This window comes from Anopheles nili, chromosome X (assembly GCF_943737925.1).
Source record: "Anopheles nili chromosome X, idAnoNiliSN_F5_01, whole genome shotgun sequence".
NCBI lineage: Eukaryota > Metazoa > Arthropoda > Insecta > Diptera > Culicidae > Anopheles > Anopheles nili.
Window position 1 is genome coordinate 12,546,740 of NC_071293.1, and position 26,619 is coordinate 12,573,358.

General features: G+C 43.6%; 1 protein-coding gene across 1 annotated transcript in view; it reads left to right on the forward strand.

The window, feature by feature from the left end:
* LOC128728989 (uncharacterized) overlaps nt 1-26,619 on the forward strand; it is a 158,646-nt gene that overhangs the window by 131,527 nt on the left and 500 nt on the right. Inside the window, exons 2-3 of the mRNA XM_053822639.1 lie at nt 2,292-2,922; nt 2,957-4,141. Coding sequence (XP_053678614.1) covers nt 2,292-2,922; nt 2,957-4,141 — 1,816 coding nt within the window. The remainder of the gene's footprint in view (nt 1-2,291; nt 2,923-2,956; nt 4,142-26,619) is intronic.

The window sequence follows — 26,619 nt, forward strand, 5'->3', positions numbered from 1 at the left end:
CATATGAGTTCTTTTAAACTTAACCTTATCGAAGTAATAGGCATTACAGTATCAAAGAATAATGGACCAATTTCTATAGTGGCGGCCTACCATCCTGGTGCGAATACATCAGTCAGTACATTTAAAAAAGATATTAGTAATCTTACGAAACTAAAAAATATAATTTGTGGGGATTTAAACTATATAATTTGTGGGGATTTAAATGCCCGTCATCACATGTGGATCTATGCATGCACAAACTCAGACGGCAAATACCTATTTCATAAAATTCAAAAAGGTCAGTTCACTGTTTACTATCCAAACACACTCACTCACTTCCTCGCAGATGCAAAACGCAATCCATCAACAATTGATGCTGCACTTAGCAACAATAGTCTTGAGTTCTCAGAGCTGAAAACTTCTATACACTTTTCCTCCGAACATCTTCTAGTATCGTTTTCAGTTTTAAAGGAAAATATTAGCATTAATTCCGACAAATTCATTTACGGTTATATAAATGCAAATTGGCTACATTCTAAACATCTCATCAACTCCAAAACCCATCTGAATTCACTCTAGATAAAATCCATACCCACACCCAAATAGATAATATGATTATTAATATCAGTTCTATCATAAATACAGCTCATGACAGTGTAGTCCCAACCAGATCGCCGGGCAGTTATAACCTCGTAATTCCTGCAGAAATCCTAGCCTTGATAAAAATCACTCACAATAAATGATGGCAAGAGCATGGACTTAATCATAGGACAAAAAGCTCATTTTAGTTTTGATAAACCTAATTGAACATAAGTTATCAGTTTTATGTTTTATAGTGAAGCATTCAGAAACTGGCTCATAACGTAACAATTGACACTAGCCCACTCGAGCACCAAATCAAATCAACCATACAACAGTTTTCCAGAACCCACCAATTGAACAAAATAAACACTCAACACTTATTTAAACCCAAAGACATTATAAAAGTTATAAAACGAATCAAATAAAAAGATCCCCGTATCCACGTATCCAGATAGAGTCAATAATGCTTCCATCAAGAGACTATCAATCAAAGCTGTCATCTACCTAAACAATATTATAAATGTGAAAAGGTGATAGTGTCACCCGTAGGCTATAAAGGCAGCGATCGCGGGTAAGAGAGTCAGTCATTGTCAACCTCTAGAAAAATAATCATCGAGCGAAGACCGAATAGATTCAATCTGCGTGTTTTTTTCCCTTCCGACTGTACTTTTTCCTTACATTTGGTGTCAGAAGTGGGATGGCGAATTTCCCAGAAACGGTTGTGTACCGAGTAGAGTCTTGTGTGTTATCGGCGCTGTGTGCGCGTGATAGAGCTGTGTGCGGTATCGGTGCTGTGTGCGCGTGATAGAGCTGTGTGCGTGTGGTGTTATCGGCGCTGGGTGCGCGTGGTTTAGCCGTATGTAATTATGCGCTGAACGCGCAGAATTGTCGTGAGCTGCGTTAGCGGGGTGAAACCGTTTGTGGTGTTATTGCTGTGTGCTAAGCAGTCAAAAGTGACAATGGAAAAATTAGTGGAAGAATTTACGCGCACAGGATTAGTGCGAAAGTGCGAAGACGCTGGATTGGCCGTAACGGGCACCAAGGAGGATTTGGCGGCGCGCTTGATCGAGGCGCAAGCTAACGGACAGTTCGACAACGATGTTACAGGTGTGACTGGTTTTCACGATGCGGAGGCTTCTATGTCTGAAGTTGAGCCGAAATCCGCACCAAATAGAGCTGAAATCATGCAACCTTACTCGTTTCGTGATGTGGAGGATTCGATCGAAGCATATGGCGAGGACGTAAATCGCGATATCAAAGCTTGGTTCCATGAATTCGAGGGAGTTGCTACCATGGCAAGGTGGACTGATGAACAAAAGTTCATTATGACGCGTAGGAAAATGGCCGGAGTAGCCCGAAGTTTTATACTGACTCTAAAAGATGTTGCGTCATATGCTGCCCTGCGAGCGGCATTGATTAAAGAGTTTGGGCCTATCATCCGCGCGAGCGATGTACATCGGCGGCTCGTTACGCGGCATAAGAAGCAAAGCGAATCCGCATTAGAATATGTGTACGAAATGCAGCGAATAGCAAGCAATGCCGAGATTGACGAAAGCAGCCTCGTGGAGTACATTGCGGATGGCATAACAGCTGAGGCTAGAACAAGAGCGACGCTATATAGAGCAAAAACGATCATGGAACTTAAAGAAGAATTATTGTTCCCCGAACGAACGATTGTACCCTTCATCGTGGTTCTAGTCACACAAAATCTATACCACCCGGTTTGCTAGCCTCTGACGATAGCTGTAATGCGGTAGACAAAAAACTGGGCAGTGACGACGAGCAGCAAAGGCGGCGTGCGAATTTGTTCAGGGGTTCCGATCTCTCGTTCAATGGCAAAATAAGCCCATTGATAGAGGGCACAGGACGAGTAACAAACTGTGCTCTGGAAGATTCAACTATTTCTAGTAGTTATGGCTTCGTACAGATAAAGCCGAAAGCTTCAGGTTCTTATGAGTGTGATGAAGCTGCTCAAGAGAAAACACTAAACGAAACGTGTGAACTGTTAACAAAAGAGAACAAATCGTTGACTCATTACGAGAATGAACAGTCGCCAGATATGTTTGCGGAAGATGACGATACGGTGGACGACAAAAAGAAGAATGACGAAAGTCTTTCACGCGCGTACCAACGTACCAGTGGAATGTCCTCGAGGGAGTTAGAGTGTGTAGACGAGAGTAAAGTGGATCGTATAGAGCGTACTTTGTTGAAACGGTTACAGATGTCGCTTGCCGGTATTCCACCGCCTCCAGCGTTAACGTACTCAGCTATCGACGTCGGGAGTATGCTTGCAATTTATCACAGTAATGCTGAGCGGTGGTTAGCGGCGCATAGCTTGAGTAAGTCGGACAGTGCCCGGGAAGCAACGGACAACACAAACGAGTAGTGCTACTGCCGGGATGGAAGATAAAAAAGCGCAGGAGTGCCTTAGCAAGCCAACTCAAACATTGGCCGATTTGGCGAACATCGCATGGCCCGAGTTAACGAAGCACCGTGCTCATGGGCTGCACTATAACCGATCGTTGGCAACGGAAATGTTTGAATTGTTAAGCTTGAAATACATCGAACGCTATCTAAGCGTGGAAACGAGCTCTTCCTTTAATATGACTATTTTGCAGTCAAGTGCAAAAAAACGGAATCAACGACTGAAATTATTGAGCCAATCGCCCGGTAGGCGACTAAGCCATCTGGCAAAACGCAGGGCAACATTTTCGTCCGAGAGTTTACTTAGTAATAGCGACAGCAAATGTGCAACAAGCAGCAGTGGAAGGGGCATTATTAACGCAAATTCACTTAGGAAGTTAAACCCGCACAGAGTATGCAATACCAGACAAGTGTTTCTAGATCCCAAAAAATCGGACAACCGTAGGAAAAATAAAATTAAAACTCCTAAACGTAGGACTCCAGGCGGAAAAAAGTCACCCCATCGACGGACCCCTGGATCATCCAGCAAAAGCTTGACACTGAGGCACGTTGTTACTAGTTCTAAACCAGGTACCCAACCGGTCCACGTCCCGGCTACTCGTGAAACATCAAAACGGGCCCTTTTCCTCAGCCCTCAGAATGGTGGTGTGACGGCCTCTGCACGCGCTTACGGCAGCAACAGCAAACAAACAGATCGTTCTATATTCTCAGAGGCACGGGTATTGAAATCAAAACGGTCGCTGTTTTCGCCAACACATGAGTCACAGTCTAGCATTCAACCATGTTCAGGCGCATCAACATTTGCAGGAACGGCTGCTTCGTCGTCCTTGAAAACGATGTCAGTTAGCACCGCGGTATCGTCGAATAAGCGAGGACGCTCCCCTGCGGTCGATAACGATAATGACGAGCGGACGGAGAAAATCCCACGCATGGAATCCTCCGGACTGAGTGAAGAGGATCTGACCCCACGGTCGCTGCAGCAGCTTAACTACCGAGCGGCCAACTGGAGCAACTTCAAGCGGATCGTCAGTGACAACCTCGACACGGGAGTACCCCTTACGACGATGGAGGACATCGACGCAGCCATCACTAGCCTCGTAAGCAGCTTAAGGGTAGCCGAGAATAGCTCGGTACCCAGGGTAGCTATAAAAACAAGGTTAGTAGAGATAGACGAGGAAACGAAACGCCTCATAAAGTTGCGAAACTCTATGAGGCGTCGCTTCCAGCGATCAGGAGATAGGGCCCAATACCAGGCGTTTAGGCGCCTCGGTAAGGTAGTTAGGGACAGATTAAAACAAGCTAGGAATGATCACTAGGAACAAGCTAGGAATTAATGAAGATTAACGAGGCAAAAACCAAAATGATGGTGGCACCGTCAGCGGCCCTGCTAACAAATACTAATGCGAGTCTACGCAGGGGTGACGTACAGATAGGTGAGCGAACCTTTGAAGTCGTCCAAAACTTCACCTATCTTGGGTCAAAAGTCAGCACCAACAGTAGCATAGAAGTTGAATTACGCGCAAGGGTGCTGGCAGCCAACCGGTCATACTACAGCCTGAGGAAACTTCTCCACTCAAAATACCTGTCGCGACGGCTGAAGCTGGAACTATATAAAACACTCATAGTTCCAATACTCACATACGCCTCTCAGACATGGACCTTGTCCAAAACTGACGAAACCCTCTTAGCCGCGTTCGAGAGGAAGATGCTCAGAAGAATTTTTGGCCCCGTATGTGTGGAAGGGCAATGGAGGAGCCGATACAATGACGAGCTCTACGAACTGTACGATAGCCTCACTGTCGTGCAGCGAATTAGACTCGCCAGGCTCCGGTGGGCTGGTCATGTCATTAGAATGGCACCGGACGACCCAGCCCGTAAAGTCCTTTTAGGCTGCCCACATGGACAGAGGAGGCGTGGTAGGCCCAAACTGAGATGGAGTGATGGCGTGGATGCGTCCGCCAAAAAGGCCGGGATCAACGATTGGCAGACGACGGCGCTCGACCGCGAGCGGTTCCAGTTTCTCCTGGAGCAGGCCAAGACCGCCAAGCGGTTGTAGCGCCTGATAACTAACTAGAATCCAGACTAGCACTGCACACTTCAAGTAATAATATAGCTCCTGACAATCGATTTGGTTTCCGTCCTGCTCTATCTACTACGCATCATCTTCAGAGATTGATAAAAAATATTTCACATGATAGACAAAGCAAACAACCGACGGGATAAGTTTTACTTGATACCGCAAAAGCTTTTGACTCTATATGGCACCAAGGATTAATTTACAAGCTCATCAAATGAAACTACCCAACCTATCTAATCAATATAATAAAGTCCTTTATTTCAAAACGGATAAAGGAAATTCACATTTCAAACTAGACGTCTGAGTCCTATTCCCCTACGGCAGGTGTACCACAGGGCAGTGTCTTGTCTCCAATGTTTTTCAACATATATACATCTGATATTCCATCTATACACAAATGTGAACAATTCTTTTATGCAGACAACATTGCTCTCTGGTCATCATCTAGCTATCCTAAATGAATCATTAAAAACTTAAATACAACCTTAAAACAATACTCTAAATACTGTAAAGATTGGAAGCTAAAACAAAATGGCTTCAAATCTGAAGCAATTTCCTTCTCAAGAAGAACTAGCCATCTAAAACTTTCTCACAGTATTTTAAATATGGAAAACATCAACATACCTTAAGAAAACTCAATAAAATATCTGAGTTTATTCCTCAGAAAAAGGCAGGTATTCAAAACACATACTGATAACCTTATTATCAAATGTAAAAAAATGATGCAAAATTCTATATCCCTTCTTAAATAGAAAATCGAAACTCAATTTAAACAATAAATTACTGATATCTCAAGCTCTAATTAGACCCTTTATTACATACGCCTCGCCTGTTTGGAACCACTGTGCCAAATCCCACATGTTAAAGATACAAAAAACTCAAAACAAATTTTTAAAAGCATCGCTAAGGGTCCCTCCTTGGTAAAGTATAAAGGCATTAAATCTGATACCCAGCATGTGGCAATGTAAGATACCCAGAATCCACAAAACCATGTCGAAATGTAATGTAATGTATGATCGTAAATGCAATGCCAGTATATAAGCATTGATAAGAAATTCAGTAGACTAAATCAAATGTTTGTAAATAGTACTAGTTACTAAAAGTAAAAAAAAAGTAGTAAAACTGATATTGATGAAATTTTAAATAAATTTAACTGACTAACTAACTAACTATGGCTTTCTTGGTGCGTAAGGATGAACCCATCACCCTGCAAAATTTCGAAATCCTTGGTCCGCTGATGTGCGCTACCTCAGGGTTTCCATTGATCGAAAAGTTTTTTTTAAGAAGCATGTAGATCATCTTGCTACCAAAACAATTAACCTCTTGACGAGTGTGTATCCATTCATCAAGCGCCACTCGGGACTGTCGAGGGATAATAAGCTTATTATCTATCGGCAAGTTGGCTTGACGGTGCTGATGTACGGATTCAATGTTTGGAGCAATTGCTCAAACGCGAATATGATAGTAGTGCAGAGAATCCAGAACAAGTTTCTGATAATGATTCTCAAACTGCCTATTAGATACCCCTCAAGTGAACTGCATCTAGATGCAGGATTCCTTTTGATAAGTGAGCGCATTGAAGCCGATTCCATGCGTCTATAACTCACCTCCGGGAACTCCACCTCTGCGTTGATCCGGGATCTTTCTAAGGTGAAATTTTTGAGTAGTGTGTAGTTAGGTTTAAGGTATAGATTAAGGTTTTTTTTAAGCTTTAAGTTATCTTTGAGGATAAAGTGGGGTTCGCCCCAATAGATGGCCTTGTGCTATCCAATATCAGCTAACATGCTGTTTATAATTTTAAACTCGTAGTGACAGTTTAGGCAGAACCTATATGTTTAATCTGTAGATACAATGTAACGGCTCAGAACCACTCTCTAGCGTAGATGCTCCAAGGTGCAGGGAACGTTGGTTAGTTATCTATTAAGAATGATCCAAATGAAAATTATGCTTTTAAGTGATAACACACTACAATTTTTATTACTTAAAAAACGGTTGGTTGGTGCGTCAGAAGAAGAAAATGACCATCAAACAAAAACTTGTAGAAGCCATCGTAGCGGCATTGTTTGCATTGATGAGCGTTGCGCCTGAAGTTGAGGAATGAGGAAAAGAATTGGAGAGCTATTCTTTTGGAAAAACATGAGAATAGATATAGGTAATCACGTAAAGATATTTGATTTATGCCAGAAAAATAAAATCGCACAATTGCCAGAACGCACCTTTCAGTTGCAAGTGTCTCAAATTGTAATATCCAGCACATCGAGCAACATCATTCAAAGGTATAATTTTAACAATAACAGGCGTTGAGGACTCCAAACAGTGATAAAAAATTCCAATACCTGTTTCTATACTCACCAACTGCCCGCAAAAAAAAGACATGTCTACTAAGGATCTTATCTTAGCGCTTGCTGAATGTAAAATCGCGCCTACTGCGGTTAAAAATTTTCTATCCAAAAGAAACGATACGAAGACTAGTCTATGTATCTGCTTCATTTCACTAAGTGTTCTATAACTAAGTGTTCTATTCGAAACGTGCACTTTAAATTTGTAAACTAAGGCGCGTAAAGCGCTTAACCGACTGTTAAGCAATAATCATGACTTGAATTGAAAATTCACGTTGTTACAATTATCAAAAACATGATGTTCACTGCTTTCCGCGGTGTTGTAAATGTTTGTGTTTTACACCGTTTATTTTTTACGTATCCTCTAAAAAGGCAATGGAATTTCTGTCTCCGATACTGAAGTCTTCGCACAATTTTTTCTGTGTAAATTGTCTACCCAAACCGGATCCTGCGAAGCAACGGGTGTTCTATCGGGATGAAAGCTTGTTCAACAATTTGGAGTTTTTGTCCATTTTCAAGGGTTACGAATACTCAAATCCGTATGATGATAGATATTTTAGCACGGACAGAGTCATTATAACGGAACATGCAAAAATCTATCCTGAAATCAGAAAAATGGTCACCAAGCCGAAGCCGTTTCCCAGGAAGTTGAAAACATTGTTGAAAATTTTCCCTGCGGTTCATCGTCTGCCTTTTAACAAGTATTTGTCCTTGGTGGACATGTACGAAGATATCATTCGAAAGGAGAACGAAATCCGCAGTTGCTATCGCGACAGAAGTTTAAATACGAGATTGAGCGATAAATTTGATATTATGGTCGATCGCACGACGCTACACTTGAGAATTTCGAGCCGTACGGAGAGAAAATCGCAAGGAGATTCGGCGAGTCAAAAATCTTCCTCGATTGAAAGTTTTCCTACTGATATTTTGGTGGCACGAGACCCACCATCTTCATCGTCGAGTTCTAGTTCGATGACAAGGGCAAGTCCACCAGAGTCCTTAGGAATAACAGACAGTGAGCCTGGCAATGTGAGCTCTCAGCAATATTCTACCCAGGATTCGTATGTATGGCCGGAAAGTCCTAGGCCCTCGAACGTGACATTGCAAAAGTCTCCTAGAGGAATGTCCTTAGAATCAACAGCTCAAATTCACAGGAACCCGGAAGAGGGTGAGTTTAGTGGATTCCGACGTCCACGGCCACAGGAAGATAAGGAAACGACTTCTGCAGCCAAACGCCGACGACTGTCTATCCCCATGAATCCAACTCCACAGGAGATACAGTCCGGTCCTCCACGTACACAGGGTGCAAGAGTGCCGCGCGTTCCAGGAGGATGATAAGGGATGATGTTTGCCCTACTGAATTGTTTATATTATTTTGTATAAGTTTATGTTAGTGTTCAAGTATTCTAGTAACAAGCGATGATTGTAATACATTTTTAAATAGATTTATTCTTTGTCAATAATTGATTGTTGGTATGTACTAAAAATAAACTTAGGTGAATTTAAAAATGTGCGTGTAATAAACCATCATCGTGTTTACTTCATGTTTTACTGTAACAAACGAGGAACGATGCCGAAATTGTCACTTATTCGGTCATGGTGAAGCAAATTGCCATCGCAGTAGGCGCATATAAATACTGATGGAAAACGCGCCATAACGAAGTTAGAGGCGAAATAATACCCAGAGGCGAAATAATACCCACAAAGGCACTCAGCGAGACCAAGTTATCACTCCCGACACAATCACTGTCGATGGAACAATTAACTTATCTAAAGGGACTGTCAGTGAAATCCTACCACAAGGCGGTGTCCAGGATTCTAATCGGGATTGATAATGCTCACCTTGGAAAACCTCTTCGAGAGGGCGTGGAGGGCAGGCCAGGTGAGCCATTAGCATGCAAAACGTGCCTTGGTTGGATCGTCTCTGGACCATGCCATATTGCAACGACCGCTTCACCAAAGAAGAAAATTCCTGTGAAGCGAAGTGCACCAGCTGCGGGTGAAAATGCATCCTCGAAGTCTCCTAGCGGGTCTCCGAAGCGATCAACTCCTGATCGTGGTTCCCAAGATAATTCCTTATACGTAGATGACAACACCTCCGAGGAGGAAGAGAAAGAAAAATTTAAAGTGTGTCGAGGTCGACGGGCTCGCCGTGGATCGGACAGCGGATCTGATCATAACCCTTACGCTAGATCGGACTCGGATGCTGGTAAACGAAGATCTACTCGTGCGCCGGCACGCGGAAGTCGAACCTCGGCACGGAACGTGCGGAAGCGCTACAGCAACGATGAATCTGGGGAGAGCGCTAGCGACGACGATTTCAGTGAGGATGAGTTAGCAACATCGAGATAGTCCGATCAGCAATACCAAATTCGAGTAATTCGCGACTGTTGGAAACAGTAAATAACAAAAATGTCACATCAGCAACATAAACACCCCAACGTGGAATGATCCAGAGCACCGTCAAGGCAACCCTACGATAAGCTGTACGAACGGATGTTTAGTTTATGCTAGGGCAATCGTGAAGGAATGTTTTGTTTATGCTAGGGCTGTCGCGAGCGGAGGTTCTAAGAACAAACAGGATCTAACGCGATTAAACCTTGACTTCTCTATAAACGAAGATCAGGGACACACCAAGGTGGGGGAATAAGGACCCTTCAAGGTAAAGCTAACGGTTCGCGTTAGAAGTAAATGATCGAGTGATAAAATCAGTGAAACTAACGTGTATTCAGGGATTGAAAGTGTGAAGTGAGTAAATCATTTTCTACCGTCACCGGACCGCTACAAGCAGACGTCAACCAGCGACCTGAGTCACCTGGACAGCTAATCACTCGTTTCAGGAAAAAGGGACAACCGCAGTTGCACTTGAAAGGAACGATGCATCTAACAAAGATTACCATGAAGGGTTTGGCTACAACCATATTGCTGTAAGTAATAAATTCAATGTAGCATCAACATATTACTGTAAGTAATAAAATTTGAAAGTAAGTAGAAACGGTAAAAGTGTTTTGAGGAATAATAGTGTTTTGAAAAATAAAAGTGTTGAAAAAGAAGAGAGTTGTCTCAAAAGCGTATTAACCCACACTAAAAAAAGGACATACATATCCTGAAAAAGCGTACAGTTATTGTTTTAAGCTGAAAAATCTTATCTCCAGTTCAAAAACTTAAAAATTAAAAGGGACAGAAAAATGGAAAGCCAAATCCAACAAATTCTGTCACGATTGGCTAGTTTAGAAAGTGTCTCAGCCAGTACATCATCAACAAACAACGAAGATCCTGCGATATTTTTCGCAGACATGAACGGAGTAGCCATTGATACAACCTCATTTGAAAAAATTCCGGAAACTGTGAAGCATTTACCAACTTTCACAGGAGATTCCAGAGAACTTAATTGTTGGATAGATGATGCAGAAAGCCTAGTACGGCTATATCAGACAAATTCTAGCTTTCCTTTGGCCCAACAGAATAAATATCATATGATGTGCAAGGCCATACGGAGGAAAGTTATAAAAGAAGCAAACGACGCATTAGTAGCATCTTACGTTGGAATCAATTGATTCCATATAAAAAAAATTCTGCACACATATTACGGAGAAAAACGTGATCTAGAAACGTTAGACTATCAACTAATGAGCTCTAAACAAAAGGGACGATCACTGGAGATATACTATGATGAGGTTAACAGAACATTGTCGCTCATCGCGAATCAAATAAAATCGGATGACAGATTCAGTCATCCTGAAGCTATCAAATGACTAATTGAAACGTGCAATCGAAAGGCCATCGATGCCTTTACAACAGGTTTTAATGGAGACCTAAGTAAATTCATATGAAATATCGAGCCAAAATCTCTGGCCGCAGCTTATAGCTACTGCATCGATTTTCAAAATGCAGAATATAGAAAAACGATCGTGAGACCTTGTCCGCAAGGGACAACCGAGAAATTTCTCAAACCTGAGAAACAATTATCCGCCAATACCCACGAAGTCTATTTTACAACAAAGAACATATAATCACGCTAATAGGAGATATGTTCCTCCAAATCCACCAATGAGAACATATAATGCCCCCAATTTTATGCCCAAACCGCATAGGCCATTCCAACATTCCAGGCCACAGCCAATGGAAGTTGATCCATCTATACACTCGCGACAAATTAACTACACGAATCGGCCAAGCAATTCAAATCAGCATCGTCCACTTAAAAGGCCAAGAACGTTTAATATGGAAGCAAGACAAATCTACCAAGAGTATCGCAACGATGAAAGTATGGTTCGAAACGCAGAGCTTAATTTTTTAGGCTAAAGTCCTCGTTGCCATATTTTCTTTCTTATGGTAATCGAGAAGAGCCATTAAAAATTCTTATTGATACAGGTTCAAATAAAAATTTCATCCAATCTAAATATGCGAGAATTTCGCATCAAATTGAAAAACCATTTTTTGTTTCTTCAGTGGGAGGAGACATAAAGATAGAAAAGTATTCTCAGGTAAAATTGTTTTAACCTTATTCGGATATAAATGTGTAATTATTTTTCCACTTAAATGGACTTAAGACATTTGATGCGATAATTGACCATGACACAATTACAGAATTAAAAGCAGTAATAGACACTGCAGCAAAAAAACTAACCATTAACAAAAAAGGAGTAATACCTTTAAAATTGCATACTTTCCAAGAAATTACAACAAATACAAATTCGGGATGAACATCTATGTTCTAAAGAAAAGGAAAAATTATACTCGCTACTTGATAAATTTCAAGATCTTTTCCAGCCACCAGACGAAAAACTACGCCTTTTACTACGAAGATTGAAGCAACTATTCGGACAACGAACCGGTATATGGTAAAATTTATCATTATCCCCAATCCTTAAAAAATGAAGTCGATAAACAAATTAACAAAATGTTAAATGATGGTATTATTATACCATCATGTTCACCTTATAATTCACCCATTCGAGATTCGGAGGAACTAGCAGTGCGGATCTCGGGTGATTACCCAGGAGCGACCGTATACCAAATGACAAAGGTGCACACTATGAAAAATTTGACACTACCCGCACAAACTATGATGGCTACCCAACTTATCGAAAAATTCGCGCATCTAAAGAGACTGCCTCTAACATCTTTCAGCAATGTCGTCCCACAAATATTGATTGGTGTAGACAATTTCCATCTAGGAAAAGCATTGAGAAATGCAGAAGGAGGAGATCACGAGCCATTCGCATCTCAAACTCGTTTAGGATGGGTAGTTTATGGACCACATTCGACGGCGGATGCTACCTCCAGCAAAGAACATTAAAACTATCACATCGCCTCGGTGAAGAACATTTTCTCCCTTGAGACGCTGGGAATAATAAAACCAGTGAAACCTCTTAGATCCAATGTCGAAGAGAGAGCTTTGGCCCTTCTGAACAGGGAGACTAAGTTTTTTGGCACCCGATACGAGACCGGGTGTAGGGTTTGCTCTGTTGGCAGGGTAGTAGCAATACTTCACTGATACGGGAATGGATCCGAAGCTTCTAGAAAGATAACATAGGCTCTCCATTCCCTACAGCTACCCAATACGTCCACGACGTACAGAGCGGTAACATGTCTCTCCGAATATCTGAACTTGGGTATACGGGGAAACCCAACCCCTTGGGAGGATGAGTGATATGGCTGAATTGGGGGGAGGGAGAGATACCAGCGTCTGTTCTCCATGTCAGGGGCGGCTGGTTCTCTCTTTTGTCCTGGCTTCACACGGGACTTCAAACAGCTGTGAAGCGTAGGTCCTCCGACGAGACAGGGGGTTGGGGGAGAGGCCTTGCAAGCCACCACCAATACAAAAGCAACGTACAGAAACCAAGAAGGTAATTCGATTCGGAACTACGGCAAACGACCTACGCTACGAAAAAGGATTAATGATTGGAAACTTGGAACATGGAACTGCAGATCCCTCACAGCACCCGGAAGTACCCGCATTCTTGCGGATGAGGTTAGGACCCGCGGCTTCGGAGTAGTAGCACTTCAGGAGGTGCGTTGGAAAGGAGTTACAGAGCGCCCCTATCGAAGCGATTGCACGATCTACCAAAGTGGTGGAGAAAAGCATGAGCTAGGTACGGCGTTCCTGGTCATAGGTGAGATGCGGAAGCGAGTGATCGGATGGTGGCCGATCAACGAAAGGATGTGCAGATTGAGGATACGTGGGAGGTTCTTCAACCTGAGCATTATTAACGTGCACAGTCCACATCTTGGAAGCACCGATGATGATAAGGACAACTTTTATACGCAGCTGGAGAGGGAGTACGACCGCTGCCCACAACACGACGTCAAGATTGTCATCGGTGACTTCAACGCTCAGGTCGGACGGGAGGAAGCATTTAAACCCACAATAGGATGTTTCAGCGCCCACCAGCTGACGAACGACAATGGGCTTCGCCTTATAAACTTCGCCTCCTCCAAGCACATGACTATCCGCAGCACCTTCTTCCAACACACACCTCGATTCAGCTACACCTGGAGATCACCACAGAAGACATATTCCCAGATTGACCACGTTCTCATTGATGGAAGGCACTTCTCGGACATTATCGACGTACGGACATACAGAGGAGCAAACGTCGACTCAGACCATTTCCTGGTTATGGTTAAGTTACGCCAGAAACTCAGCGTAGCCAATAGGCTACGATCCCAGCCCACCCCAAGGCTCAATACAGATCGGCTGAAGCAAGCTGATGTGGCGAGAGACTTCGCGATCGCGCTGGGGGAGGCGCTGCCGGAGGATACCACCACCGAGGCGATGTCACTCAACGACCACTGGCGAATAGTGGAGCAAGCCATCAGCAGCACGGCCGAGCGAATAATTGGCCGCGTAACACGTAACCAGATGAAGGAATGGTTTGATGATGAGTGCAGACGAGCACTATCCGAGAAGAACGCAGCGCGCACCCGAATGCTCCAGCGCGAGACCCGGCAGAACGTGGAAAACTATAGACGACTGAGAAGGCAGCAGACCCGACTCTTCCAGGACAAGAAGCGCAGCTTTGAAGAGTCGGACGAGCAACTGATGCAACAGCTCTCTCAGTCGGGGGAAACCCGCAAGTTCTACAGGATGTTGAAGACGGCAAGAAGCGGTTTTACTCCTACGATCGCGATGTGCCGTAACGTGGAAGGAGACATACTGTCGGACGAGCGGGAGGTGATTGACAGGTGGAAGTGCTTCTATGACGGACACCTTAACGGAGCAGAAGCAGTGGATACCAGGCGAAGCGCAAGATGCAGAATTGAGCAGCCCTACGATAACGAACACGACTATGACGAAGTGCCCCCGCCATCCTTGGACGAAGTCGTCAGCGCCATCAAACAGTTGAAATGTAACAAGTCAGCTGGCAGCGATGGGCTGGTAGCTGAGCTGTTCAAGTTGGGACCGGAGAGGCTTGCCGTTAACATCCACTGGCTGATCAGAAGAGTTTGGGACCAGGAAGAACTACCGGATGAGTGGAAACTGGGTGTCATACACCCAGTCTACAAAAAGGGCGACAGATTGGACTGTGCTAACTTCCGAGCCATCACAGTCCTGAATGCTGCCTATAAGATCCTGTCCCGAATACTTTTCTGCAGACTTGCGCCCCTTGCTACAGATTTCGTTGGAAGCTACCAGGCAGGATTTGTTGGAGGCAAATCTACCACCGACCAAATCTTTACTCTACGGCAGATCCTCCAGAAATGCCGAGAGCACCAGATCCCTACGCACCACCTATTTATTGATTTCAAGGCGGCCTATGACACCATAGATCGAATGGAGCTATGGAACACCATGCAGCAGTACGGATTCCCTGGGAAGCTGGTACGGCTGTTAAGGGCCACCTTGGATGGGGTACAGTGCACAGTGGTACAGTGTCGAACATGCTTTCGGAGCCGTTTGACTCACACCGGGGTCTGAGGCAAGGGGACGGACTCTCCTGTCTACTGTTTAACATCGCTCTGGAAGGTGGCCTGAGAAGCGCGGGCTTCGACATACGGGGCACGATTTTCTCCCGATCTCTCCAATTCCTGGGCTTCGCGGATGACATTGACATCATCGGAAGGACATCTGTGGCAGTATGCGAGGCGTATACTCGACTGAAACGCGAGGCCGCTAGGATTGGTTTGAGGATCAATGCGTCGAAGACCAATTACCTGCTTGCCGGTGACTCTGATCGGGAAAGAGCCCGACTTGGAAGCAGAGTAGCAGTTGATGGTGACGATCTTGAGCTGGTAGAGGAGTTCTGCTACCTTGGTACGATCGTCACTTCGGACAATAATGTGAACAGCGAAATTCGAAGACGCATTGTTCAGGGAAATCGTGCCTACTATGGGCTCCATAAACTCCTGCGATAAAGAAGACTCCAGCAACACACGAAATGCACAATATATCGCACACTGATACGCCCGGTAGTCCTCTATGGTCATGAGTCTTGGACGATACGGACGGAGGACGCCAACGCTCTCGTCATTTTCGAGCGGCGGGTGCTACGGACTATCTTTGGCGGTATTTGTGAGCAGGGCGTGTGGAGAAGGAGAATGAACCAAGAACTAGCTGAGCTGTATGGCGAGCCGGACATCCTGACGGTGGCGAAGGCCGGCAGAATTCGGTGGTTGGGGCATGTCATGAGGATGCCGGACTCATGCCCCACCAAGAAGGTGTTCGTCAGCGACCCGTTCGGCACGAGGCGCAGAGGAGCGCAGCGAGTTCGGTGGCTGGACCAAGTGTAGCAGGACCTGTCGGAGATTGGGTGCAGCCGGGGGTGGAGGAGAGCAGTCCTGGACCGAGTTTCCTGGAAACTGATTGGCAACCTGGCCATGTCAGCACGACGTGCTCAACTATGAGCGGGCCAAGAAAGAAGAAGACGAGACCGGATTGCTATGGAAATTCGGGAATACACAGCTACCGTGTAACAGAACATCAGCTATGAAACGGTATGTGCACATAAGGCAGAAAATGGCAAGAAATTCAACGATAGCCACCGCTGTGCACGAAAAAATGAGGCACTACAAGGAAAAGGGTCACATCCGACGCCTGACCGAAAGCTAGCAATCAGAGAGGCATCCGAAAGATTGGTTTCTGCCTATCTTCTCAGTAATCAACCCAAATAAACCCGGAAAGACACGACTAGTATTCGACGCAGCTGCCAAAGTGAATGCAGTCTGTCTAAACTCCTTCCTCTTCACAGGGCCAGACCTGCTTGCCAGCCTACTTTCGGTTCTGATTAAGTTCCGCGAATATCGCGTGGCTGTCGTAGGGGATATTCGTGAAATGTTTCATCAAGTAGAGATAAAGGTCGAAGATCAGCGTAGTCAGATGATTTTCTGGGTAGGAAAGGATCCAAACGGGCCCCCTGATGTGTACGTATTCACCGTGATGACGTTCGGTGCGTCGTGCTCTCCGAGTTGCGCACAATTCATCAAGAACTGCAACGCGGATCGTTTCACCGATAAGTATCCTCGAGCAGTGCAATGCATCTAGCAAGAATACTACGTGGATGATATGCTGATGAGCGTGGAAACTGAAGAGCTCTCAAGCTGGCCGATGAAGTCCGTCACATCCACGCCAGTGGAGGATTCAAGATCCGGAACTGGCTCTCTAACGCAAAGAACGTCGTCTGCCAACTACGATCGCTAAATAACGAAGAAGGAAATGTTAACGAAGGAAACAGAATGGCGGTGGAAAAAGGTCCTCGGAACGTGGTGGGACACCTCCTGCGATATATTCATGTTCCGCTTGGCTCAAAGATACTACGAGACATGTTCAACAGCGTTCATCTCGAAACGAGAGATCCTACGTGTGTTGATGAGCATATACGATCCATTAGGGTTACTTGGACAGTACTTAAAGTATTTGAAAATTCTCTTACAAGAAATTTGGCGAGCCGGCTACGGATGGGACCAGCAACTCGAAGGCCAACTATTAGAAAAATGGGCCAGGTGGCTACCAATACTTCCCAAAGTAAAAAACGTCAAAGTACCGAGGTGTTACCGACAAATTACGTCCCCGCTTTCAAAAACGGAACTGCATGTGTTTTGTGCCGCTAGCGAAAATGGCATGGCCGCCGTTGCATATCTGAGGTTCGAAGAAAACGACATCGTTGAATGCGCTCTGGTGGGTTCTAAAACTCGAGTGGCCCCATTGCGATTCCTCTCAATCCCAAGGTTGGAGCTCCAAGCCGCTGTAATTGGAGCACGTTGGGCATCGTCTATCATTAGCGCTCTTCGCATCAACGTGTCACGAACAATATTCTGGACCGACTCTCGGAACGTGATAAGCTGGTTGCGCTCGGATCATCGCCGATACAATCAGTTTGTAGCTTTCTGAGTAGGAAAGCTTTTGGAAATAGCACATGTCGAGCAATGGAGATGGGTACCCACAAAGCTGAACGTGGCCGATGATGGGACTAAGTGGACAACCACGCCAGCGCTCACCTGCACCAGCAGATGGTTCTCTGGCCCGAGCTTCCTATGGACCACCGAGAACGAATGGCCCAACTCCGTGACATATCCGAAGGATACATCTGAGAAATTGCGCCCCAACGTGTTGCATCATCAAGTGGAAGAACCGCTGATTGCGTTCCATCGTTTCTCGAAGTGGAAAAAATTGGTAAGGACAGTTGGATTCGTTATCAGATTCACAGCCAATGCTAGGCGCTGTTTGAAAAAAGAGAAGACTGTCCGCGGGCCAATGACACAAGCAGAACTGGCTGAAGCTGAACGTATCCTGTTTACTCAAATTCAGCTGGAGGCATACCCTCGCGAGGTGCAAGATTTAAGGAATGCGGGAAGTATGCTATGCGCGTGGGAAAAAGGCGTGGATAAGACCAGCAGCTTCTTTAAACTAACACCAATGATCGACGAACCAAGAATAATGAGAAAGCGAGGGCTCATTGCTGACTGGCCCGGAATTCCCGAGGCAACGCGACAGCCTATCATTCTCCCGCGAAAGCATCACGGCACACAACTAATAATCCTCGATATGCACCAGAAATTCAAGCATTGCCAACACCAAACGGTCATAAATGAACTTCGATCACGGTACTAAATCCCTCGGTTACGCACTGAGTACAACCATGTTCGAGCAACCTGCCAGATGTGCAAGAACGTCGGGGCAAACCCGAGGCCCCCCTTGATGGGTAACGTTCCATATCAAAGAGTACCCGTTGGGCAAAGACCCTTCTCAATCACGGGAATCGATTACTTTGGTCCGCTTTTAGTGGTTTTTGGACGACAAGTGGAAACGCGGTGGGGTGTCATATTCACATGTCTGACGTCTCGTGCCGTACACATTGAGGTGGCTCAATCTTTAAACACAGCCTCCTGTATCATGGCCATTCGCCGATTTATCGCGAGACGCGGCACCCCACTCAAATTGATCAGCGATCGGGGCACAAATTTCGTTGTTTCTTCACGCGAACTGTTTGAGGCTTTGAAAGAAGTAGACGAACAGGAGATAATAAAGGAGTTCACGGGACCAGCAATGAAATGGAGTTTCAACCCACCGGGCACACCACATTTTGGAGGCTGTTGGGAACGTCTAGTTCAGTCTATAAAGACCGTTATCGAAAAATTTGAGCTATCTAGACGTCTAACGGGTGAAGTTCTAATGTCGACGCTAGCGGAAATCGAATTCATCATCAACTCTCGACCGACAGCCCGATAACCTCAAACCATCTTTTACTGGGCAGTTCGGACGGGAGTAAACCGCCCACAGCACGTCAAGATGGTCCCATATGCGTGAAAATTTCATGGCGATTGGCTCAACAAAAGCCGAGACCTCTGATTAAAGTAGACGATATTGTGATTAAAGCGGATAATACCATGGCTAGGAACTGTTGGCCAAAAGGCAAAGTAGTAGACGTCATCCAAGCGAAAGACGGCCAGGTTCGACAGGCCAGCGTGCAAACCGCGAATGGCATTTACACTCGTCCAGCAACAAAGATTGCAATATTAGACGTACTTGAGAAAAAATTACCGAACCACTCCACAAAGTGCTGAAACGCGGATAAGCGACATCGGAGCTGTTGAAGGTGACAGACGGAATGAGCAAATAGTCAGAAAAAAATGAGTGAGACATGCACACTGAGGGAGGGAATGTTATAGCATGCCATGATGGTCATAGATTGCCATGCTTGTTATAACATGCCTTCCTCATCATAGCATCCAATGCTCATCCGTTTGTATATAAAAAGAGAGAAGAAATTGAAGAAAAGGTAGTTAGCAAAAGAAGTAAGCAAGAGCAAGAATTAGAGCGAAATAAAGACTAGCTTTTTTGTTTTTTTTTTTCTCTCTCTTCGCCAGAGAATTCCTAATTAACCGTCGATATACCGCCAACTACATATTTACACAACCTCACCTTAGAACATCGAAAGAAACTAAATTTTATTAGTATGCAAAATGAATCCTTGACATTTAAGATAAATTCATTTGGATCCGTTGGAGGAATGATACTATTATCTATAATACTTGTTACCATGGTACGATGTATGCCACGATGTAAAAGAACAAATATCGAGATCGAAATCTCATTGCAAGAAATAAGTAACCCGCGTATCGATACATTCACTAATATCCCAAACTCGTTCCAAACATGGAAACGGGAAACAAGAATGATGGTATCAAGGCCAATTTTTTGGAGTGACTATAAAACGATGCTAGCTTGGATTAACTCTGCACACCGTAAGTACAAGCAATTTGTTGCTTATTGCATATGAGAAGTCCTAGAAACGACAACCATGGATCAATGGAGATGGGTGCCAACGGGTCAAAATCCAGCAGATGAGGCCACCAAAAAGGTTACAAGATCATCAATATGGCTAACTGGCATTGAATTCTTTAAGGCGCCTGAGAAATATTGGCCTCAAACGATTATCGCGGAAACAAACGAAGAAGAACATTTCGTAAATTTGCATCAAAGAGACGAGAATTTCATACAACAATCAAATTTATCCAATTGGTGGAAATTGATAATCCGCGTATGTATAATAATGAAAATCGCCGGATACGGACTAAAACGCAAGAAATTCAGCAAACACTATACGGTTGAAGATCGTATGAAAGCCGAAAATATCCTATATCGAAAGGCTCAAAGGAAAGTCTACCCTGCTGAGATCAGCGACCTAGAACAAAACAAGAAGCTGACAACCAACCAATGTTAGATAAAAACGGGGTAATGCGCTTCCGAAGTAGATTGGAATTCGCAGAAAATTTGCCTAACTAGCTAGGGTACCAAAGTACCAAAACACCATCATATTACGCACCTGATCATACTATGGTATCAAGAAATATACAACCACCAATCCGACAAAATAGTTCTAGCGATCTTGCAACAAAAATATTTCATAACTGGATTAAATACAACTTTCCGTTATGTTAAGGCTAGATGCCAATATTGCAAAAACGATAAAGCGAAGCATTATCATTGCATATGGATTGCAGTACCGCCAATAATGACCCCGTTACCTACTTGCCGAACGGACGCATATGTTTACCCGTTCACGCTTCCGGGTATTGATTATTTTGGACCATTTGACGTAGCGGTTTAACGATCTGTCGAAAAACGTTGGGGTGTCATATTTACGTGTATGACGACACGCGCAAGCCATGTAGAATTGGCTGAAAAATTGGATACAGACTCTTTCTTGCTTTGTTTCACGAACTTTCAAGGAAGAAGAGGAGCCGTGTCACAGGTGTATAGCGACAACGGAACAAATTTTGTGGGAGCGAACAATGAATTACTACGGTTGGTAAAACAAATCAACTCCGTAATGCCAAAAGGAGAAGCAATGAATCTAAATATTGCATGGCACTTTAACCCGCCAGTTGCCCCACACTTTGGTGCATCATGGGAAAGGCTGATTCGTATAATAAAATCCACTCTAAAGGAAATGATATACTGCTGGCGGCATCGTCCTCCTACACTAGAAACGTTAAGAAGAGCATTGATACATGCGGAATTCGTATGAAATTTACGACCTCTAACGCATGTACCACTTAATCACGAAGATGATGAAGCATTAACATCGTTCCATATTCTCATAGGGAGAACGGGTAATTATTCTGTATCAATCGAATTTCAACCGCAAATGCTGGAACAAAAACATGGGCGTCGGGATTTATACTACGTTAAGGTGTTTTGGGAACCGACCGCCCGAAATGGAACCGACAAACGGAACCCATTAAGGTTGCCGATATTGTCGTCATAACTGATCCCACTAATAAATTGGGTACATGGTTAAAGGGTCGTGTTGCGAATGCAATAGTATGCTAATAAAAAAGACGTTTTTTAGTTCTTTATCTTCCAAAACAGTATACGAAGAAAGAAAATATAAACTTTAAAGAGGTCTTTGTTATGATTGCGAAAACAAGAGCCTCGCAGGACCCTTGTTCTGCCTTTTATACTAAAATCCTTCCCAGACGTGAATTTTATACTAAATTCACAGACGTGAGCTTTTCAACCGGTTCACTCTCTGGGTGCGCGAGAGCGTTACAAATGTCATTTGGACCAGTGGGTAGGCTCGATGTCAAACTCGACCTTCAGGGTCATCGACATTTAAGCGAACGATGCTTCGCAAGCCTTTATCGATGCTCCGTCTCCCTCTTACGCGCTGACGACTCGTGAGTTTTTAGCCCGAAGCAAACAGCTCGGCCTGGAGAGGCTTGATGCGTCGATTGCGAAAATACACATAAGAAAACGCGGAAAAACTCAAAATACTCCCGTACATAAGCGAATACCACAATCAGCCCAATCACTAAATCACAGTTTTAAGCAATTAAACCAGAGCCAAACATTGGAGCGACAAACGATCGGAACTAAACCAAGAAACTAGTCGATCTGTTGAAAAGTGCCCAGGACGACCGGGAAGGAAGGCTTGATGCTTAAACAGGAGGAAACAAACGCTGAGGTGAACGAGCTGGAAGGAATCATCGACGAGATAACTGGGAAAGTGTCACGTTCCCTGGATCGGATCAGCATGCTTGATTCGTCCCTCGAAGCGGCAAACACCGAAACGAAGGATGTAAACGGTCAGCTGATGGAATCGAAACAAGATGCTTCCGTAAAGCTGACAGAGATCAGTCGGTTGACCACGCTACTTGAGAACGCACGACTATAATACTATCGGAATAAAGGTAGTAATTTTATAATTCGCAAAAAATTACAAGGACTCCTTAATTTTATATGAAAAAGAGGTTGCATTCGCAACAACCCATTTGCAACATATGCGAAGACACAACTCCTATCAAAGATCAAAGCATTCAAAACATGCTAACTCATGGAACACCCGATGTCATCTTACTCGTCGTCAAAGTGCCATTCGAATTAAAGAGGTGATGAAAGGAATCATTCTGGTAGATACCAGCAAAAATATCGAATTAACGGTCTCATATGGAGAAAGAAGGTTCATACAAGAATCCACAATAATTGAAATAGATAATTATAAACAAACCACAAAGGTCACTTAAAGATGGTTATCTAGTCCCAATACATGAAAAACAAATTCAAAATATTGAATTTCCAATCACCAACGTACTAGAGGAATTGGACATTAGAAAACTTAAATTGATCAAAAAAGTTCAACTAAACCTAGAGTACAGCTTGATTGCTCAGATACGTACAAGCTTATTCTAGAAAACTGGTACTACTAATGCTACCGCTAACCGCTTTGCGCTAATAAGAAAAGCGCCAATTTAACGCCCATCTAAATTATTCAGCTATTTGCTCGCAAAAGACACAACGGAGTCCTCATTTCCCTATCCAAGTAAAGCAATTTTTGTTTTTTCGGAACACACTTATCCGAAAGTTGCCGATACGTTCTGGGAATCGCTCTAGAACCACGTCATCGCTCACACGAACGAGCTAAAACCCGGTAGTGGTGCCCTCGAGCGCGCCATATTGACACACTATCCTGTGAGTCGCTTGAGCTAACCTCGGATAGTATCTCCGTGACGTTGCTATCGTCCGGGTTTTCGTCGTAACAGTTGAGACTCTCTTCGTCGCTGTGGTACGTAACCGAAGGCGATGATGGTCGCTCTGACTGCAGCAAAGAAATCCTATCGTGATCTCGATGCTCGTGTGCCTAATACTAAATCAGGTGATAATCATGATCAAGATAATGACAATGATTCACTAGATCTCGGTTAGCCTGACTGTGTATCAGTGGATGGCGAAGAAAACAAACAATGCATTGATGAAAATGAAGTCGTGCCGATTGTTGCAATTGAGTCACATGATTATCAAGATCACGCAAATGATATTGAACATCTTGAATATCTCAATAATTCTGACTGTAAACAATCAAATGCGACTGCAGCAAAGGAATCCTATCCTGATTTCGATACTAGCGTATTTCATAACGATTTAGGTAAGTATCATGAGCATGATTATGACAATGCCGGAGCGGATGTCGAAGAAGACAAATGTGTTCAAAAAGACAAACGAACCAATGTCGAACACGAAGTCATACCGATTGCTGCCATTGATTCAAATGATCATCAAAAAGATAGAGATGACATCGGACCAGTTGTAAACTTCGGTATCCAGCACTGCATACCATGAAATATGGTCGCAGCAAAGATAATATTGAAAAATGATACCGCTTCTCCTGACTGTACATCATCCAACGTGCAAGACGATAAAAGAAGTATTCTTAAAGATGAGGTCAATCGAATCCCGCAACATACTAAATAATATTATATTGTCTAACGAAAAGACAATCTATATTTTCAAACAGTTAAAGGAACAACAGATAAGGCTTAATTTCTTAGACAAAATATTTCAATACCAAGGTAAAAATAAAATATAAAATCAAGGTATCCACTAAAATCGAGTCTAGCCCGCTTGGGTGCCGGTCCGTCCGACATCGATTCTGGTGTCATGACGAAGGTGCACACTATAAAAAATTTGGCACTGAAATGACGAAGGTGCACGCTATAAAAAGTTTGGCACTGCCCGCACAAACAATAATGGTTTCCCAACTTTTCGAAAGATTCGCGCCTAAAAGGCGAAGACTGCCTCTAACGTTTTACAGCAATGTCGTCCCACAAATATTAATTGATGTAGACAATTGCCATCTGGGAAAAGCGTTGAGAAATGCGGAAAGAGCAGACGATGAACCACTCGCATCTAAGACTCGTTTAGTATGGGTAGTTTGTGAACCACAGCCGACGGCGGATGCTACTTCCAGCAAAGAACATTACAACTATCACATCTGTAGCTGCACGGGATACGGTGAGGAGACCCTAAACGCCGCGGTGAAGAACTTTTTCTCCCTTGAGACGCTGGGAATAATAAAACCAGTGAAACCTCTTAGATCCAAGGACGAAGAGAGAGCTTTGGCCCTTCTGACCAGGGAGGCAAAGTTTCTTGGCACCCGATACGAGACCGGATTGCTATGGAAATTCGGGAATACACAGCTACCGTGTAACAGAACATCAGCTATGAAACGGTATGTGCACCTAAGGCAGAAAATGCATGGAATTTCCTTACATCTATTTGATACAGGAATTTGACACAGGCATGGAATGTATCAAAGAAGGAATTGATCCCGTTACGGGACAATTAGCGAGTGACGCGTTAGGACGAGTTTATACAGCCCACCCCAACAATGCCGAATTCTGCTATCCACGCATGCTGCTCCATGTAGTCACTGGTCCTCAATCGTTTGCATAGTTGAGAACGGTTGATGGCAAAGTATGTGAAACCTATCGAACGGTATGACACAACCTTGCTTGACGGGGATGACCACTGGGACAAGAAACAGCGTTACAATAAGCTGAGTTTGCCTCACGGTCAGACGAAATAAGGACTCTTTTTGCCATCATTTTGACCACATGCTGCCCATCTGATCCCACTTATTTATAGGAAATATATAAGGAAACCTTAATTGAGGATATTCGTCACAAATACACAAAATGTAGATAATTCTGCGTTGTAAGAATCGTTTAATAGGAAAATTTTCAACAGGGCTTTAATCCGTCTTGAAAATAAATGTGTCGCTATGTTTGGTATAAGGCTGGTTTAGATAAAACTTCCTACTCCAGTTCGAGATCACCAAAACATTCTTCATTCCGAATATGTTCGTGAAATCAGCTACAGTGTTGACGAACTGAATTCAATAATCGCAATCAAGAGTCCCTTATTGAACAAAGACCAAAAACATGCTTTTAAGATTGTAATGTCCCCCAACAGTAAGTGAATATTTTTTTTTATGCTTCAGGTGGAACAGAAAAAAATTTCCTGACCGATTTGATCTTAGCCGAAATGCGAGCAAAAGGACATGTTGCTCTTGCCATCGTCTGGCATAGCGTCTGGTTGGAAATAAATTGTATAGGATGAATGTACAATGGCACATAAGAATTTTCTCCGAGCGATAAATACCACGCTCAAGAATCCTAGGGGAAATGATAAATTAATGGTTGGTGCATTGGTTCTGCTTTGGGGAGATTTCCTTCAAAATTTGCCAGCTATCAACAGTGAAAGCTCTAGAAGCTCTAGAAGCATTAAAAAAATGCCATAAACCGCGATGTATCAACAAATTTTCGAGAAAGGCTTTGGTTGAAGGAGAAAGCCATTCTCGCTTCTAGAAATGACGACGTTCATGGAATCAACATTGACTACTCAACTAATTACTAGGGCCAGTAACAGAGTACATATCTATTTATACCATAATTAATATGTCTGAAGCCATACATTTTCTTACAGTATTTCTAATTTCATTAGAAGATTTACCTCCTCATCGCTTGATGCTTAAAGAAGGCTATCCAATTATATTGCTGCGAAATCTATTGTCACAAAAACTTTGCATCGACACAAAACTTTGCGTTGTAAAATTGAGATACAACATACACCGTTTTCGAGTCCAATTAAACATTTGTCAACTTCGTATGTGCAATGTTCAACCGTAAGTAAACATTTGACGCCCAAGTAAAACGTAGATGTCTATCTGAACATTGTTCAAACACAGCTAAATATTGTTCAAATGCTACAACACATTGTCTTTCCTCAATGTCAATATACATTTTTATTGCCCAGGTTCGTTTTTGGTCGGTCATGTACTTTAGACAATTAATGATCACCCACAATATCGAGGTAGATGCATAGATGCAGGTAGATGGTAGATATAATGAAGAAATACTGTCGCGAAAGCCACGAAAACGCAAAACGATTGCCAACGAAGATCGAGAACGTAGTGTGCTGGCAAAGGCAACAGC